The 19,065-nt window shown below is 41.2% G+C and overlaps 1 protein-coding gene across 3 annotated transcripts in view; it reads left to right on the forward strand.

Moving 5' to 3' along the window:
* Nucleotides 1-1,192: 1,192 nt before the first annotated feature.
* Nucleotides 1,193-19,065, forward strand: part of FER (FER tyrosine kinase) — a 140,714-nt gene continuing 122,841 nt past the window's right edge. Inside the window, exons 1-5 of one of the 3 annotated variants that reach the window (XM_033164475.1) lie at nt 1,193-1,282; nt 8,892-8,984; nt 10,390-10,659; nt 12,699-12,872; nt 13,308-13,407. In XM_033164475.1, coding sequence (XP_033020366.1) covers nt 10,453-10,659; nt 12,699-12,872; nt 13,308-13,407 — 481 coding nt within the window. In that variant the 5' untranslated portion in view covers nt 1,193-1,282; nt 8,892-8,984; nt 10,390-10,452. Of the gene's footprint in view, nt 1,283-8,132; nt 8,150-8,891; nt 8,985-10,389; nt 10,660-12,698; nt 12,873-13,307; nt 13,408-19,065 lie in introns of those variants that run through there. The other 2 variants (XM_033164476.1, XM_033164477.1) reach the window with 2 other exon arrangements.

The following is a 19,065-nucleotide window of genomic DNA, read 5'->3' on the forward strand; positions in this document are numbered from 1 at the left end:
ATCGTTCACATCATTATCTGTAACTTGAACACTAGCTTTGAAACCTCTCACATGTCCATTCAGAAGTAAGTCCCATTAAGTTCAATGGAGCTTAATCCTGTACGTGTATGCATAGCAGAATCAAGTATACCCTTAAGCAGGATGAGTGAGCACCTTTTAAAGGAAGTGCAAGGATTTCTAGTCCACAGAAAAACGCCTTAAAGTTAACACTTAAAGGTGTTGTTGTTGTTTTATTGCTGATCACTGTTTAAAACAAGATAATCCAGTGCTTGGTTGATACCGGTTAGGTGACACAACTCTTCCTCAGGGGCAAACCCAGGAGGGCAGCCTGTGCGCGCAGACCCGGGAGTGCCCGCACGGAACTGAGTGCAAACACGCTCGTCGGAACGGGCTGGACGGTGAACACGGGAGCAGCGCGATCGTGCCTTCGCTCGTTTACACGAGACCCGAGCGGGCTTACTCTGCACTTCGGCAGCCCTGTATAGTGAGGCTTTTTATGTTTGACCATGTTTTTATACATGTTGGAAGAAGCCGCCCAGAGTGGGTAATAATAATAATGATACAAGTTACAGGTAGGTAGCCGTGTTGGTCTGCCATAGTAAAAAAAAAATAAAAAAAAATTCCTTCATGCACACTGAAAGGTACTGCATCTGAAGAAGTGTGCATGCACTGCACACGAAAGCTCATACCAAGAACAAACTTAGTTGGTCTCTAAGGTGCTACTGGAAGGAATTTTTTATTTTATTGTGTTTTTAATAATAATGGTAGTAATAATAAATAAAATAAAATAAAAATAGTCTCCAGGGGGATTATTCCCAAGCAGGCAAGCGCGGCGATACGACGCAGCGCAGCCGCCTAAGCGCCGCGTATCGACACCGGGCTCGGCCGCAGGAAAGCGACGGGCATCCCCGCACTCGCCGCCGACCTCTCCCGCCGGGACTCGATCCCCGCTCCGCTCCCTCCCAGAGAGAGAAAGTCGACGCTTTCCCCACCCCGACGCCTCACGTCTTCAGCCGTCACAGCGCGAGGGCGGGTGGAGGGGAGGGGAGGAAGAGCAAGCTCTCGCCTCTCGCCGATTGGCTGGCGCGGCTCTAGGCCCATTTCGGATCGTGCGCGAGAGCGGCGGGGTTGGTCTTGCCGGCGGTAGTGGGGTCACCGGTCTCCGATTGGCTTGCCTTGCGGGGTGGGGAAAGCGGGCGCGGGATTGGCCCGGGCGCGTGGTCACGTGAGCCAGGCGGGGCCGGCGACGGGCGTATTGTGGTGGAGGGGCTCCGCTTGTCAGGTAGGTGGAAGATGATGGGGATGAGGAGAAGGAAGAAGAGAATAAGAATAAGAATAAAAGAATAAGAACAGCAGCAGTGGCGGCGGCTCTGCGCGCGGGGCCGGGGCCGGCTGTTCTTCGGGCGGGGCTGCGGCCGGGGGGTGGAAGGGGCCTGAGGCGAGGGGACTGGAGAGCCGGGGTCGTGAGGGGGTGCCTAGGCCTGAGGTGTGGGGGGCGCTTTCAGGGGATAAAGGGCCGAGGGAGGAAGCAAGGAGGACGTGGTGGTGTTGCTCCTCCTCCTCGGGGAGGCATTGCTTTCCTTGGGCTCGTTTGTTTTGGGAGGTTGGGGGGCGGGTACCGCGTAGGTGCATCACCCGCCTCCGCGCAGCTGCAGACAGTTCCCGGGGGGGCGCGGGGCGGTTTTCTCTTAGGCACCCCACATTCCGCCGCGGGTGGGTTTGCCCTTCCTTTGCCTCGCCTTCTCGTGGGGCGCCTGACTCCTGGGCGAAGGAAGTGCCGGGAACAATGAAGCTCCGGGGTTGGGTTTCCAGGCTGTCAGCGGCCTCAGGGGCGTGCGTGCAGGAGGAGGAGGGGCGGAGCCGGCGACAGGGGGTGGGGGCAGCAGCCCTGTGGGGCAGACTGGCACCTCAGACGCTGGAGTGGAGGGGGCGCGCCCCACCCCCCACCCGCCGGGCCTGACCAGTGCTCTCTGCTATGGGTCATGCATAGGGCCAGCACCCTCTCCTCCTGCGGTGGCTGCAAGAAAGAGCACTAGGAGTGCCCTCTAGGCATTTGAGTGGGTCTTTTTCTCTCTTGCCAGAGTGAACAAGTGAGGCATAGTGGGAAGAAGTGGTGGGCTTGAATTTCAAAAGGTAGAGCTGGGCCTTGCAAGAGCGGCAGCTTCTTCTGTTCATTTGCTTATGCTCTGTAATGTGGAGGCCTGAAAGATTCGTTGCCCCTCTTGCTTTCTCTAATAGCTGACCTTAGAGAGGAAAGCGGAGAAGTGAAAGTGAGTGGTGTTTAGCTCATTAAAGGCAGTGCTGGTAGGCATCTGAGTAGAGGTGGTGGTCATTTCCATTTAGTAGCTCTGGGCAGCCCTTCCTGTGCCCATTTGCCACTGCCCTGTCACCCAAACAGTAAGAACCAGTGAGTGATCTGGAGCATCAGTCCATCTTACCTGCTGTGCTGCTAGTTGGGGATGGAAGCACTTGGGCAGGGGTAGTAATTTTTTCCTTCTTTTGCTTGCTTGCTGTGCTTCCCTTGCGCTTAGTCCTTTCTGCACTACTTGAAGGGAATGTACAGAAATGTGAGAGGAGCAACTTCTATGTGCTTCTACCTGCTTTTTCCCTAGGGATCATTCAGCCTGTCTGAGAGACATCTGAGTGAGCAGAACCTGCTGCTGTCCCTACTCAGTTTGCCTTCTAGCATTACTCTAGGCCCTGTGCACAATCTCTGCTGTTGAACCACCGAGAATGAGGACACAGGTGACTACAATGGTGAGGCAGTTGATTCTTGCGTGGTGTCTTGTGTTTTCCTGCTAGGGGCTGTGGTGGTATAGGTTAACACAAATGCAAGTGGGTTGTGGTGGCCCTACTGTCTCTGGGCAGTTCTGTATAGCCCCCCCCCCCCCAAATGTTTCCCTTAGAGCAGGCATGGCCAAACTTGGTCCTCCAGCTGTTTTGGGACTACAGTTCCCATCATCCTGACCACTGCCCCTGTTAGCTAGGGATGATGGGAGTTGTAGTTCCAAAACAGCTGGAGGGCCAAGTTTGTCCATGCCTGCCTTAGAGAGTGCATGTAACCTGTGCCTACTAGTTTGCTTTCTCTCTCTTGATGGCATAGCTTTGAGGATTGTGCTGGCTAGTGGGTGAGCAGGTGGGAGGGGGTCTCCAAAAGGTGTTGCTTAAGGGCTGCCCAGAATTTGGGATGGAACCTGAAAAGGGGTTAAGAGTAATGCCCTAAGTGGGAAAGTGGTTGAGATTGGCAGGTAGGACTCTAAGGCACTTTTGGGGTTACTTGCCCTTCCACCCAGCAACGAAATACTTACCCCTGTTTACCATATGGACTATGGGATTCCTAAGCGTGCTTACTTCCTTCCAGAGATAGTGACAAGGTTTCATCTATGTGAAAGATAAGGCTTCACTTCACTAGTCAAAATTTGGTGTGCTGATCAGAGGAAGAGGGGAGGTGGGCGGGGAGAGATGAAAAACATTTTCCTGGTTCTATAATTCAGTGCTGTGAATATAATTACTTTTATTTTACTTACCCTTCATCCATAGATCTCAGGGTGGTTCACAACATAAAACTACAATATAAAAAACACAAAATCCATAATAAAAATAAGAACAAAAACAAACCAATAATTCCTCCTTTCCACAACACGTTTTAAAGGATGTTGGATGTTAATCAGCCAGAGGCTTGGTTGAAGAGAAACGTTTTCATCTGAACTCTAAAGGCATATAATGAAGTCATCAGCCGAACCTCTCTGTGGAGAACTTTCCACAAATGGGGAACCACTGAAGAGAAGTCCCATTCTTGTGTTGCCCCCTCTGGGCCTCTTGTGGAGGAGCACATGAAGAAGGGCCTCAGAAGATGATCTCAGGGATCGGTTAGGTTCATATAGAGAGAGGTGGTCTGTGAGGTATTGCAGTCCTGAGCCAACTTTTGCTTGTACACAGTAGTGGAAGAGTGGACCTCTTATTTAATACCCGGGCTTCTTAGAGCTATAGAAAGAGGCTGTTGAAGGTAATGTACTTTTACACAAGGAGGTTGTAGAACACTGTGTGTGTGTGTGTGTGTATGTGAGTGTATATATACACACACACACACACACACAGGTGAAACTCGAAAAATTAGAATATTTTGGAAAAGTCCATTTATGTAAGCAATTGTTTTCATTAGCTACTGGAGTTTAATGTATGAGATAGACTCATGACATGCAAAGCGAGATATGTCAAGCCTTTGTTTGTTATAATTGTGATGATTATGGTGTACAGCTGATGAAAACCCCAAAGTTGAAATTGTTAGTTTGGGGTTCTCATCAGCTGTACGCCATAATCATCACAATTATAACAAATAAAGGCTTGACATATCTCGCTTTGCATGTCATGAGTCTTATCTCATATATTAGTTTCACCTTTTAAGTTGAATTACTGAAAGAAATGAACCTTTCCATGATATTCTAATTTTTCGAGTTTCACGTGTGTGTGTGTGTGTGTATATATATAATTTATTCAATTTTAGCAGTGGTCCTGGCAGAAACAAGTTCCTTGTTTTGTGCTTGAGTTTTATAATTTGGAGGAATGGGACCCATCTCTGGTAGAACTTACCAGTTGGATCTATTGGTTTATAATGTAGTTTTCTTTTTTGGTAGTGTCACAGAAGACTAGTGGCTCAAAGAAAACTAGTTAAACAGGTAGAGTAGGTTTTTCATCTAGTTGCAATTCGATTTGTGCTTCAGTGCTTTTCTCTTGTTCTCTTCAGAATTTTGTATGGAAACAATTTGAATCATAAATGATTCAAATGTGATGCATTACTTAAAATATCAAGTGGTTAACTGCTGTGAAGAAAATGTTGCTGTCAAAGCAATAAAATGTTTCAACTTGTTAAATGTTTTTTTTTTTTGCAGTGGATTAAAATCAATGTTGGGTCACTGCTGTCTGAAACCCCTAAGAGCTGTTACCAGTCAAACAAAACTAACTTAGGGGGACTGATGGTCCGACTCTGTATTATAAAGCTTCCTATGTTACCAATGCTCCCCCTACATAGAATTCCCTCTGCACCTGGATATGTAAAAGAAAATGCCTTGATACATAAAAGTAAAGCACAGAAAGCTTAGCTTCTGCTGACAAACTTGGGTTGGTCTGTCATTGCTTGAAACAGCAATTTCAGTTGTTGACTGCTTATCAGTTTATAAAAGAAATGGAGCCACCCAAAAAACAAAGTAGTCATTTCTGAATACTTGGGTGACTCCCTAGAAACGCAAACATGGGCTTTTGAAAACTGAAGTTTAAATACCTTTTAAAACAGTGGTGGAAAATTCATTCTGAAAAACATTCGAAAATCAGTGCATTTACTTCGGGTTTTTGGCGTTTGGAGCCAAAACGTTCGAAAATGGAGCCATTCGAGACTGAGGATTGACTATACAACCAAAGGAATTGTAATTTCATATTGTTAAAATTGTTGCAAACTGCAGCCTGCAACTCCTCTTCCCTTTGTCTGGATTAAGCAGTTGCACTCTGTCTCCAGTAGATCAAGACCCTTCACATTTTAGCTCACCAGTGGCTTATATAATATCTCTGTACTTGTGTGGGGAGCACTGACCCTGCAAACTATGGCAATAATGAGGGCCTTCAGTTGACTTCAATTAGCTGGTTTTTTTTGTCCTGGGTGAAGGCTCCCAGCCTGTGCGTGTACATAAATGTGCATGCAGGATGCCAAACTGGGCCTTTGACCCAGGTGAAATAAAGCCTAGTTTCACCCCTGGTTTAATGTCTCTTTAGTCTCTGTGTCTATAAGATATCAGGCACATGACAGATCGAAGATGGCAAAGCTTACTGAGTGAAATTTCTCTTGTACTTTTGTGTAGATACCATGCGTGGTTGCTTTATCCACTATTCCTCAACACCAGTTACATTATTTCCTACAAAATAGTAATGTTAAGCCTATGAGCTTGTTAGGACAGTTCAAGGTCCCCTTTGCTTCTCACATCATGGTTTGAAATTGGTGTATGTTCCAGCTTTTGCTGAAGCAGGTAACTATAGTTTCCAGGTTTGAATGAAATGGGGAAGTTTTGGTTTAATTAGAGACTTCCTGGTTTAATTGTGGCTTGTGAGAAGGGAGGAGCAAAGGAACTGCATGCACAGACAAAAGGTTATTTCATATCTCTGCTTCAAAGCTAAGGCTGCATCTGCACTATACATTTAAAGCAGTATCATACTATTTCAAAGAGTCGTGGGTGTCTGCCACAGACTGCTGGGAACTGCAGTTTGTTAAGGGTGCTGATTAATTTAGTATCATCAGCAAACTAGGACACCTAACTCTAGATTGTTTATGAGCAAGTTAAAAAGCACAGGTCCCAATGCTGATGCTTGTGGGACTCCACATTCTACATCCCTTCTTTTGGCTATCTGCCCATTTATTCCTATTCTGTTTCTTGCTGCTTAACCAATTCTTGATCCACAGAGGACCTCTTCTCTGTTTTAAAACCATATTTTATTGATTTTCAGATATAGCAGAACTAAATAAACAATAACATCATTACCAACCCAACCCCGCTCCCCAAAGTAGAGATAGCATTAAAGAATAACACTTGGAATCAACAGCTAAATTGATGCCATAAAACGAGAATAAATCAAACAAATGTATTATTCCACATTGCCTCTTATTTCATGGACCTCTCCTCTTATTTCATGACTTAGGTTTAGACAGGAATCTAGTGAGGTACCTTGTCAAAACTTTTTGCAAGTCTCAAGTATCCATCCCAATCCATATACTTTGCTGACACTTTCAAATAACTCTGATAATGGGACTTTTATTTGATCACACAACCTTACAACATCTATATCCAGTACATTGTTGATCTGTACAGTGCTGGGATAGTGCTCCATTATGCATTTGGATCATAAAAGGCACAGTGACTCCACATCAGCAGCATAGAGGCTTGGATTGAAATGGGGTCTTCTACTCAGGGAATGCTCCTACTGAAAGGAGCAAAGTCAGGATCCATGCCAAGTAGTCTATAAAGAAATAGCAGGCAGTTTTTATAGACTATCATAGTTTGGCATTTCTAACTTCTGACTTAGTTGTTGAGGATGTAATAACAGTATTCTAGAGTACATTATGTATATTTATGGGTGCTTATGTTGACTGACTGCTACACCCAAATTGTGAACAAGAGAACAGTTACATCTTTAGCATTTTAATATCTAAGATGATGCTTTATTGGTTAGCAGTTTATTCATGCCGCTTCATCTAGGAAAAATATGAGTGACTCGAAGAGATTATGACAAGAAACCCTATGTTAGAACTTTAAATATAGGGCAGTTATGCATAGTCAAATCTTAATTATTAGAAGCCAGGTTGCATAATTGAGAATAGAAGAGTGTGTTCTTGAGTATTAGCAAAAAATGGCCTTTGCCCTTATCTGTCACTATAGTAATTAAAAAAAATTAATTCATAATTTTGTAGTAATCCACTGTTTTGGTCATACGTAATACAGTAGGGGTTAATTTCTCCTATAATCCTTGAAATCTAATGTTCAGACATCCTATTTTGTTTTATTATTATTGAAGCAAAACCTTTTCATTTGTTGCCATTTCTGTTTTGTGAAGTTGTGAGATTGCAAGTGGCAACTAAATCCATCTTTGTTGACATCAGGAAAAATGAAATGTTTTATTTGTTCTGGGTTAATAATCACAATACTGTGTTATACAAGTATTTTACCATAAGAGGAATCTGGTGATCACAACAGAAGTTCAAATACGCCCAACCATAAAACAATGCAATATCATGAGACGTTAAAACACACAATGCTGATTGTCAGTACAGATATATGGGTGATAGCCAATGAAGTCCAGATCTGTCACTGGAGGCTCAGGTAACTGCAACTTTAAAAAAAAAAAATCATATTGGACATTTGGGCATCATTAGCAAACTTGGCTATCTCACTCCTCAACCCAAGCTCTAAATCAATCAGGGAAAAAGCCAAAAAGGCACAGATCACAATACTGATCCTTGCAGGATTGTGCTTTCTATGTCCCTGCATTGAAAGAACCAGTCGTTCATTCCTACTCTCTCATTTCTGTTTCTTAACCAGTTACTGATTCATAAGAAGACCTCTTCTCTTTCTCCATGTCTGCTAAATTTACGCAGGAGTCTTTAGCAAAGGTACTTTTTATCATGGGTTATACAGATGGGGCACTTCCCAACATTGAAGAACCCGCTTTATACTGTTTGTGTTTCATCCCTGGTCAACACAGAGTCTGCTGAGAAATGTGCCGTGTTTTTTCCTGCAAGTTTCAGGAATGTACATTTTGAATTTATATTGTTTGCTCTTTTTGTCTACTGTAGAATTCTGGCACAGTGCTATTGACTTCAATATTTGACAGTCAGTTGTAAAGGATATGAACTGTTGTGGTCAGGGAGACAGAGCAACTCTGGTTTTTATGTACTTATATAGCTATATTGACACAAATGGAAGCAAGTGAATTTCATGGGCCTTTGTTAATAGCGTGCAGATCTTTGTGATTATGAGGTTCGCAAGTCGCTGTGAGTGCTTCTCTTTTACGTTTCGGTCCCTGCAAGCGATCAGGCCAAAGAATACGCAGGTGTGTTGAGCAAAAGCAAGGCTCCCTGGAGGAGCCAGAGGTATGTCAGGGAGCAGCAGCAAGTCTGGTAGAACAGAGGGAGGGTTTTTTGGCCTCAGCAACAGGATTCCCAATCCGAGGAAAGTCGGCAAAGAACCATATGGAGTGGTGTGAATGATCAGGCATAACTACTTGTATTTCTTTCTGCTGACATGAAGGCCTGATAGTGCAGTGTCTGGTGCACAGGCTGCCGCTTCAGGATTCATGATGTTTCCTTTAGCGTTGTGGGCAAACTAGATCATACAGTATTTTTGTTTGTATAGACGGGATAACCGGAACAGGGAATTGAAAGTGCTGGACGAAGGACCAAGGCACAAGTGTTGGAAAATAAATTGGTGGGAAGAAAACTTTTTTAAAAGGTACGTATCTTAAATTTTGTTCTCTTTCTGTCTGTGTCATTTTCATTATTTTCTGGTATGTTCTATCTAGGGCACTTACCAGCAGTTGTTAAAAATTAGAATTTCCCAGCAAATGCTTTGAGGTTATGTCCTAACCAGAACTCCTGTCTCATTTCACTTCAGCTTTTTCACTCATGCTGCTGATACAGATATTTGTGCTTCCTTTTAAATGTATGCTTCCTCCTTTGAGCTTTAAACTTCTTATAAACTGCAGGTGAAACTCGAAAAATTAGAATGTCGTGGAAAGGTTCATTTCTTTCAGTAATTCAACTTAAAAGGTGAAACTAATATATGAGATAGACTAATGACATGCAAAGCGAGATATGTCAAGCCTTTATTTGTTATAATTGTGATGATTATGGTGTACAGCTGATGAGAACCCCCAAATTAACAATTTCAACTTTGGGGTTTTCATCAGCTGTGCGCCATAATCATCACAATTATAACAAATAAAGGCTTGACATATCTCGCTTTGCATGTCATGAGTCTATCTCATATATTAAACTCCAGTAGCTAATGAAAACAATTGCTTACATAAATGGACTTTTCCATGATATTCTAATTTTTCGAGTTTCACCTGTATATGTAATAAATTGGGGCTGATACACTGGTAATTGTGCACAAGTGTGTTGTTTTAAAAACAACAGCATGCAAATCCTAAATATTGGCAGGTAGCACATTGTGAGGAATATATTACTATGCAACTATGAAATTATTCTGGAAAAAAAAATGTTATTTACAGTATTAAATGCTCTAACTTGAGAAGCAGTTTTTCATTAAGACTGAAATTATACCAGCAATAGAAGTTGCAAAATCTTGTTTTCTGTTGTGTTACGTTTTAAAGAAACATCTCTCAACATTTGATTTGAGATGTGAGAACGCTTGACCAGCTGGCATTTTTGAATGCTACAAACTGTTTGTCTTCCCCATTCTTTGGGAATGGTCCATACTTTTAAGTCTGTAGTCTAAGAACATTATTGGTTCTGGCATTCTAACAGCCCAAAGACTTCTAAATGGCTCTGGGATAGTGTACTTGTGTTGTCCTCAAAGCCAACTGGAGTCAGAGTGTATTGCTGATGACAAGCGGCTTACACAAAGCAATTTTGGGGCATTTGGTGGCATTTTCCAGTCCATGTGTGTTTGTAGAAGGAGCTGGCAGGGGTGGGTGATGGTTGTGGACTGGAGAAGACCTAATTTGATAATTTAAACACTTTCAAAGTCACAAACTGCCTCTCTTCTAGAGTGTACTTGAGCTTACTTCTTGTTTTAAGTGTCTTAGTGAGACACAGAATCATTGCCACGGAAATACAGCATTAATAGGTTCTGCTTTTGGCATCTTTCTCATTAGTCTTGTTCTGTCTACAGATGTGTTGACCAGAAGAATCTCTCTCTTAGTGGCCCTTGAAAATCTAGTGCCTTATAAAAGATGGGGTTTGGAAGTGACCTGAAGTATTCTCATGAAGCATTGGTAAAACTGCAAGATTGGGAATTACGGCTACTAGAAACGGTGAAGAAATTTATGGCCATGAGAATAAAAAGTGATAAGGAATATGCATCCACTTTACAGAATCTTTGCAATCAGGTTGATAAAGAGAGTACGTCACAACTGGATTATGTTAGTAATGTATCCAAGGTAAGAAAAATGAGGAATTTGAATTGATCACACTTTTGTGTATTTGATTTGCAAATAGTAAATTTCATGGCCAAGAGGTGTAATAATGTTTAAGGCTACAGTCCTAATCATACTTTATCTGGAGATAAGTACTATTGACTAGCTGGACTTCTATAACCATCCTTAGGATTTCAATGTATCTTTGGGTTAAACTAAAGGGTTTTTTTGGGGGGGGGCGAACGTTTTTGGCATGAGACTGATCAGGTTGGCAATCTCTGAACTGAAGTCAGATATATATTTCAGACTCTGTGGATTGAAAGATGTTCATACTGCCTGTCCTAGCAGACATCCTCACTGTAGCCCAGAGCAATGGGTTTGCATTCTCTTGCTGTCAGTTGTCTCTCAGTCTCTGCTTTCCATTTCTTTGGAAAATCATTACAGTGACTACTAGCCACAAGGGCTATGCTCTGCGTCCACTGTCAGAGGCAGTATATCTCTGAATATCAGTTGCTAGAAATCACAGGTGGGCAGTGTGTTGTTGCATTCATGTCCTGCTTACGGGACTTCCATCACCAGCTAGTTGGCCATTGTGAGAACAGGATGATGAATTAGATAGGATAGGCCATTGTCCTGATAAAGCAGACTGTTCTTACTTTATGTTCTTATGGCGTAGTTGGACCTCTCTGGTCTCTTTCATTTGCTGTGTCCTGTAGCTTTCCCCATCCTGTATTACATTTGCCATTCTGCAAAAGTGGAGATTAATAAACTCCCCCTCCCCTTCCCAACTTACAGGATAAATTTACCTTTACCTTTTACGTTACAGGATAAATGTTCTAAAAGCAGTAGATGTAACACAGTTTGCAGGTATGCTGTACCTATTGTGGCATTGATTGAATTATGTTGGTTTTGATACCTGTGTACTTGAGCTACTAACAGAGTAGGCTGGTTTGTCTTGACATCTGCTTGTGAACCATGTGGTATTTTTCTAATGCAGATTCATCTTCTCCAGGCATTAATGCAGCTCACAAAAACGGAAAATGAAATAACATGTTAGTATGCATTAGAATAAGAACTGCACATTGCTTTAGTTGGGTTTATTAGCAATATAAATCAGTTTAGTGGATAAATAGAAGTACTTTTAGTTACACTCAAAGTTGAGCATTAGTAGTGTGGCTTCTTTTCCCTGTAAGAATGATAGTTTCATTATAATATCTCCTTCGCCTTTTCTGTTCAGCTACCTTTGGGGGTCTATTTGGAACATTAATTGCACTCGCTGCAGATTTTATTTATTATCACTTTTGCAATCTCTGTTATTCAATTACAGTTTTATTAAATTAATAGATAAATCATTTTCTGACCTCAAGATTCTTTGGAGGAAAAAAAAGTTATTTTCTATTCAAAACATGTATCAGGCCAATTTCAATTCAGGCTCTCAATTCTATTTCATAATAGTTTTATTCTGTAGTTTGAGGCTGCAGTCCTGTACCCATTTACCTTAGAGTAAGTCCTGTTGGACTCAGTAGGATATACATCTGAGTAAACATGCATAGAATTATGCTGTGAATGTAGCCTATTGTGCTTGCTGTCTTTTTCTAAATATAAACTGTAATAATTTGCACTTCAAACTTTCCAGTTATTCATTTATTGCTACATTTCTGGCCCTCTTGTCCTGTAGGAAGCTCAAGATAGCTTATATGGTTTACATCCTCCCCATTTTATCCTCACAACAACCCTGTGAGGTAGGTTAGGCTAAGAGACAGTGTCTGGCCCCACGGTCTGCAGGAATTCAGTAGTAGAATGATTTCCTTTCAATGTATTTATTTCGTGAAACTGGTAAGTGTTTGCAATATGGCACCAATTTGTGTATAATTGTATTTTCAGGTGACCATTCTGCATGTAGAATTCACAAATGTAGTCAGATGTTTTTATTCCTACTGTACAGTGATCTTTATTGATATGTATCTAGTACTACATGCTACTGTAAAAAAAATCTAATCTCAGACAATTAATTTTGTTTTTAAGACAATAACAAATAAGCTCTCATCTCTTGTTTTCTCAAGTCCTGGCTGCTCATTGTGCAGCAAACAGAACAGCTTAGCAAGATCATGAAAACGCATGCAGAAGACTTGAATGCTGGGCCATTACATAGACTTACCATGATGATCAAAGATAAGCAGCAAATCAAGAAGAGTTACATAGGTGTTTACCAGCAAATTGAGGCAGAGATGTTCAAGGTATCTCATTCAATCATTATTCTGATTTTTTTTTTAGTTTGTAGAACAAATTTAGCAATCCAAATCACCCATCGCTGCTTTGTGATCAAAGGCATTGGTGGATTTCTGAGAGAATGTCACCTTATATTGAGCACTTTTACTGGAATAGAATAATAATTTGAACTAAACAATATTTAAATAGTATTCCTGTGCCTTATTTTCTCAAAAATATAATGCAAGGTTCAGCTGAAATGCTAGTCTGTTAAAGCTGCCCAAATACTTCTGCTTGGTAGTGCTCCACTTAAGGAATAATAATGTTTGAGTATGAATTGCTGTGTCTGATTGTGTAGGGCAGGCTGTGCATCCTTTCAGCACATGGCTGAAACACCTTTTTTCTCTCCAAAGAGTGTCCTCACACATCTCCTGTTTGTTTGTTTGTTTGTTTTTTCTTGCTAGGTTACAAAAACAGAATTGGAAAAATTTAAATCTACTTATAGACAATTAATTAAGGAAGTAAATTCTGCAAAAGAGAAGTATAAGGAAGCTCTGTCTAAAGGTAGGTCCTTAATGATAAATAGTACTACCGTTTGTATCTGTTCTGACCCTTTCATGAAACACTCGAAACAGCATGTGTAATAAGACCTTAATAGAAACAGGAAAAATTAGTGGTTGAGTAATTGGCTGGATAGTTGGAATCATCGTGGAATTCAGCTGTATCCCATCCCACAGGCAATCCTAGACAGCCTCTCTTGTCCGTAGCAACTGTTTGAGCTTTTTCTACAGTCTCTTATATTTCAATTGGTGACCTGCACAACTCCTTAGCTGCACCTAAAAAAGAAATACGGCCCTTCTAAATTACGTGTTTAGCTTAATATATCTATGTAGAATTGCACTTACTATTATTGTATGTGTCTTTCTGGTAACTTTCTGTCTTTTTATGTTGAAAATTAAAAAGAAGACATAAAAAAATCCTGTGGATATTTCAACTTCACACATAGACTTGATGCTGACCTCCAACTTGTGAATGCATAGTAACACAGAAAGTCTTACTCTGGAGTCATATATTTGTGGGCGCCTATCAATGAAATGCTACATTGATCACAGGTCATTTGCCAGAAAACCCCATTCCCACAGTTCCCAGTAATAATTACCATGTTTGGCACTTGTTTATGATACTTTATGTATATTGCTTCAGATGGATTTTTAAATTATTCATGCTTTTAGAAAATACACTCATCCAAGTAACAAACATAATATTTTGTATTTTAGGTAATATTATTTAAGGAAGCTTGCAAATGTTACATTGGTAACCTAGGAATTACCCATTACTACTTTATCCAAAAACAGAAATACAGCATGTCAACAAACAATCACAAGTATGAGTGTCTTTTGCAGAGTTATCTGCATCTCTTGATAAGGACCACAAACCAGTGCATTTTAATGCCCAACTAATGTGATTATCTTACTAGGGATGTTGTACTGAAGGAGTGACTTTGAAAAAAGGGTTTTGAAGTGATGGTCTCAAGTAATTGTATTAACTTCCCAGTGTGGTGCTGTAACCGGCATTTTTAATAAAGGCCTCAGAAGTACAAACAAGTGAAGTATATAAATGATTAGTTTGGAATAATGTAGCAGTTACGACAGTGATACTTTAAACGTCTGTAGAGCAATCCCTTCTAACAGGACATTTTTGAAAGGGAAATGTCTTGATTATTCAGAATTCATAAACATACTCTTCAAAGGAGTTACAGAAAGCTACTAAGTTGTAGGTAACATTTTTGTGGACACATTTTTGAAGTTGCATCCTGTTTTGCCAAATATGTACAAACATTCTTCAGTTGTTGTCTTTTGTTGTCTGCATTGAGCCAAAGCTAATATGTTGATCTGCTCACTTTCAGGAGCAGACTTTGCTAATTTCATGTGATGCAGCAACCTCTGGCAGTAGGAGTGGTTTAACATGATCTGACAGCAAGTTTCAAGAGTTTCCCCATGATGGTAGTAGCTTGTGAGGGGTGGGGTGGCAGAGGCATTGGCATTGGCATTGGCATGCTCCTGGGATCCTTGTCACAACAGGGATGAGGTGAGGAGGTGCCAGTAAGGGTGGAGTTGCTCAGGGACAGTGGTCTTGCAGGTGTGTGCACACCTGGGGGGCTGCCAGCATGAACCTTCAGCTCCTGTGACCCCATCAATTCTTATGTTTGACCAACTGTCTTCAGGATCTTCATGATGACAAGTTGGGGTCAAAATATAACAGAGTGGATTATTGTAATGGGCAGCAAACTGAATTAACCCTTTAACCAGAAGTTGAATGAACTGCTATCTAGTTATTTGAGAAATAGTTTTTGTAATAAATATGTACTCTCTTCTGTGTTCTGTCCCCATCTTAGGCGTGGATGGCAGGAATCATAGAGCTCTTTACCTTGGGAGATCCTCTTGGTCCTTGTTCTTATCTGATGGCATTTTACCATTACATGAAAATATTTTTGTTTTGACATGTTTCCCTCCCCATAGATATGGATTTATTTTGCAGGCATCTTTCCTATTGTGTAGGGATGAGGGGTCTGTGTCTTTGTTCTTTTAGTATAATTCAAGTTTAATGTTGCCCCCTTGAGTTCAGGTTTTGAACTAGAAAATCAGGATACAAGTTGTTAATAAATAGGCTTGGATGTTGAATGCTAGCTAAATGTTATTTGAACATTTACCAACAGTAAAAATAGATTCTGTCTGTATCTGGTTTCCATTAGAACCTAACATATTTTTGGGACAAATGCAAAATTTAGAAGAATTAGGCTGCAACCCTACACCCACTTATCTGGGAAGAAATCCCATTGAATTCAGTAGGGTGTATTGCTGAGTAGACATGTACAGTATAGGATTGCCCTTGTCAGGGAGGCAGAAATAGGAACTAGAATAAACAGTACTCCTGATTACATTCTAATGTCACAGCAAGCCACAATGAATGGTTTAGCATGAATGTGCAGATTGTTCCCACTTCACTCCAAACCTCAACCCTTGGCTTATAGTTGCATCTAAACTGGGATTGTGGTTTGTTTTACTCCAAACAAACCATGATCAGAAAGTTCTTGGTTTATCAATCCTAGTTTGCTTGAGTGAAACGAACCACAATAATCCAGTTTGGGTGCAACACTAAGCCGAAGATTGTGGTTTGCTGCTCCAGTGCTCTAGTTTACTAGTTAGGAGGAGCAAAACAGGAGTCATCTGGTTTACTGTGGCTTGTGAACACACCCTTTGTGTCTGTAACTTGGAAAGTTCAACACCGTGTTCTTTCTGTTTTTCTGTCTATGACAGGCTTTACTTGGTATTGGTTTAATGTGCAGGCTTCTTCAACAAATTAACTTTCCCTCATACTATTGTGGTATGAATCTGCAACTTGCACACATGGGTTAGTGTTTTAATGGGCAGGTAGTGGCAAAATCAGATCAAAACCCAGAAATTATCCGTCATATCTGCGTTGCGATTGCTCATGAGTAACCAGGCATGAGTCTCAACTGTCTTTTAACAGTTTATTGGTGCAGACTATTTACAGTGCAGAGAACATGAAAACATGACCGTCCTAGTCACTTGCAGAATCCAGGAGTGCCAGTTTCTGGCTGTGACCCCAACATAAGAATTTAGGCACCCCAAAGGGCCACCTCCCCTGTCTCCTTTTGACCCCTCTGCGCAACTGGGGCGACGGAAGTGGCGTGCTCCCCTCAGAGCAAAACTCATGAGGTGTGCTAGGACTCTCAGCAGCATCTCCAAGCCCTTGTCTCTTCTGGCTGCTTCCAGCTTGCCCCTCCCCGCTGGAGGAGGTGCCGCTCTTTCCACTGATGCTCTTATGGTATGAGCAGCATTGAGTGTGGCTTGAGCCTTTGCCAGGCTTCTCAGGTTAAGGTGGACCTAGGAAGGTTGCTTTATGATTCTTGAGGTTTATGTCAGCCTGGCTGTTTGACACTCAGTCCTGAGCATTATCTATTTCTTGTTTGGCCTGCCTACAGTGCTGCTAATATCCTGTCCAAATTTAGATGTGACATTAAGCACTAGATTGTTTGGTTTCGTTTACATTAGCATCTGGAGTGTGAGAGTGAGTGAGAATGAGATCTGAGTGGCACAAGGAGGGAAGGAATTAAATTATTTGGGCTTGATCCAATCCTCATGTGGTTTGTGTCTTTCCCTCCACCCTACATTAGTCCTCTTTTCACCATCCATCCAGGAAAACAGTAATAGAAATGGTATATATACAATCTGGAACTTGGAAGGTGGTTCAAGAAGATCAGTGAAATAACTGCAGGAAGGAGAGCAGAATAACTGCTGGATTTAGTTTTAAATTATCAATATGCATATAAAATGGATATGTCTGAACTTAAACCGTAACAGACTGGAAATTTAATCCAATTTATTGACTTAAGGAAGATTTTAGTTATTTCCTCCCTGGTTTTAATTGAGGCCAAGGCATTCTTGTAATTTTTTTAAAATGCTGAAGTTTAGGTGTCAAGAAAAGTGACAGAGATGTTCTCATGTAAGATAAAGATTAATTTTAATGTCCAATTAATGAGATTCTTTTTAATATGGCACAGTCAAGACTAATTTGCAAGCTGACCAAAAATATTTTGCAAGCAGAATTTGTTACTCTCTTTGATCCAGTTGAAATGTTACTTAAAAATAAATGTGGGCATTGGAAGTGCAACTGTACAAGACATTCAAAGGAATACTAAGTAGTATCTTCTAGGATAGTCATATAAAATTGCTTGCTTAGTTCAATAAGGGTACTTTAAAGAAAAGTATTTCTTCTGATATATATATAAATCTGATTACCCCCCTTTGTATTTTATGAAGTGGAAATAATTTTACCCAATTTAGATAAATATTTATGCTGCATAGATAATTTTTTTTGTGTGTGCACACGTATTCTTGTTCCTTTTATGTTGGAGGATTTATACCAGTGCTGCAACTTATATGGACATGGCTGCTTCTGTTTGGATAGTGGAAAAATCAGCATATGCAGTTCCCAGAAATGAGTTGCAGTGCCAGAATTTAGTCCATTGCTTCTAAACTTTACAAAACTCTCCCTTTGTAAAATCACTTTTGCTTGTGACTAGTCTTCATACTTAGTTGCCCTTGTAGCCAATCTTTGTTTATTTTGTAGCGTTTGCCCCTCATCACTTTCCTTACTTCTCAGTACTGCTCCTGCATTTTTGTGGGGGTATTGCCTCTTTTCCAAACGTACCAGCTGTTTGGATTACGCACACCTGAGAATATCTGTGCTACAAATCTAAGCCAGTTTCTAACTTGTTCTTAAGTAATGACTTCTATCTGAAGGACCCAGCAAATTACTGTAATTCTTTGTAGAGGCTAGTGCTCCTTGACCCCTACACTCTCAGAAAGCCAGGACTATCAAGCCACTTTTCGTTCTAATTATGTAGTGTAGGTGTACTTGGGTATATAATTAGGTTTAGACCTTTCTTTGCATCCACAAATGAGACGTTATCTCTCCAGGTTCAACAATATGGTCAAATGATTGATTATCTTGTATTGTTGAAAACTTGTTTGCAGCATAATTAAATAAACTATGCTAGAAATGTGGGTTTATGCTGAAAATATGTTTAGGAGGATCCTCATTTATATTCTGGGTTTTTTAAAATACTTCTGAGATTGTACAAGGCTGTAGTTTTCAAACTGTGGGGTAAGCTCTGTGTGTGTGTGTGTGTGTGTGTGTGTGCGCGTGCGCAGGGGACAGGACAAAAGACAACACTTATGGGTACATGGTTGCAAAATCCAAGGCCGGAATGGATCATGTACCATTATACTCAGATATACTTTCTTCAATATCAAAATTGCTGTGGTCATTGTAGAAGCCGCAATGGCAGGAAGCATATGGGAGCTTCTAACCACAGCAGCTTCTCTCAGCTGCTGTCACCTTTTCAGTTCACTGGTTTTAGGAAGTGTTCTGAGATGCCTATTGTTGTTCTCTTTTAACACTAGTATTAGATTAGTAGCCCAGTGCGCAGAGACTTGGAGATTTTGCACAGATTCTGCACACTCACCTGCCCAAGATATGGCTGCCAGCAGTTTGGGGTGTGCAGTAATTTTTAAACAGGGGTCTGGAGTTCAAAGCTCTTCAGAAGGAGCTATTCATTCCATATAGACCTGCCTGGTGCCAAGATCTACAGGGAAGGGGGCCCTGCTCTCAGTTTTGTGCAAAGTGAGGTTTGTG

The sequence above is a fragment of the Lacerta agilis genome, chromosome 11, assembly GCF_009819535.1.
Source record: "Lacerta agilis isolate rLacAgi1 chromosome 11, rLacAgi1.pri, whole genome shotgun sequence".
In the NCBI taxonomy this organism is placed as follows: Eukaryota; Metazoa; Chordata; class Lepidosauria; order Squamata; family Lacertidae; genus Lacerta; species Lacerta agilis.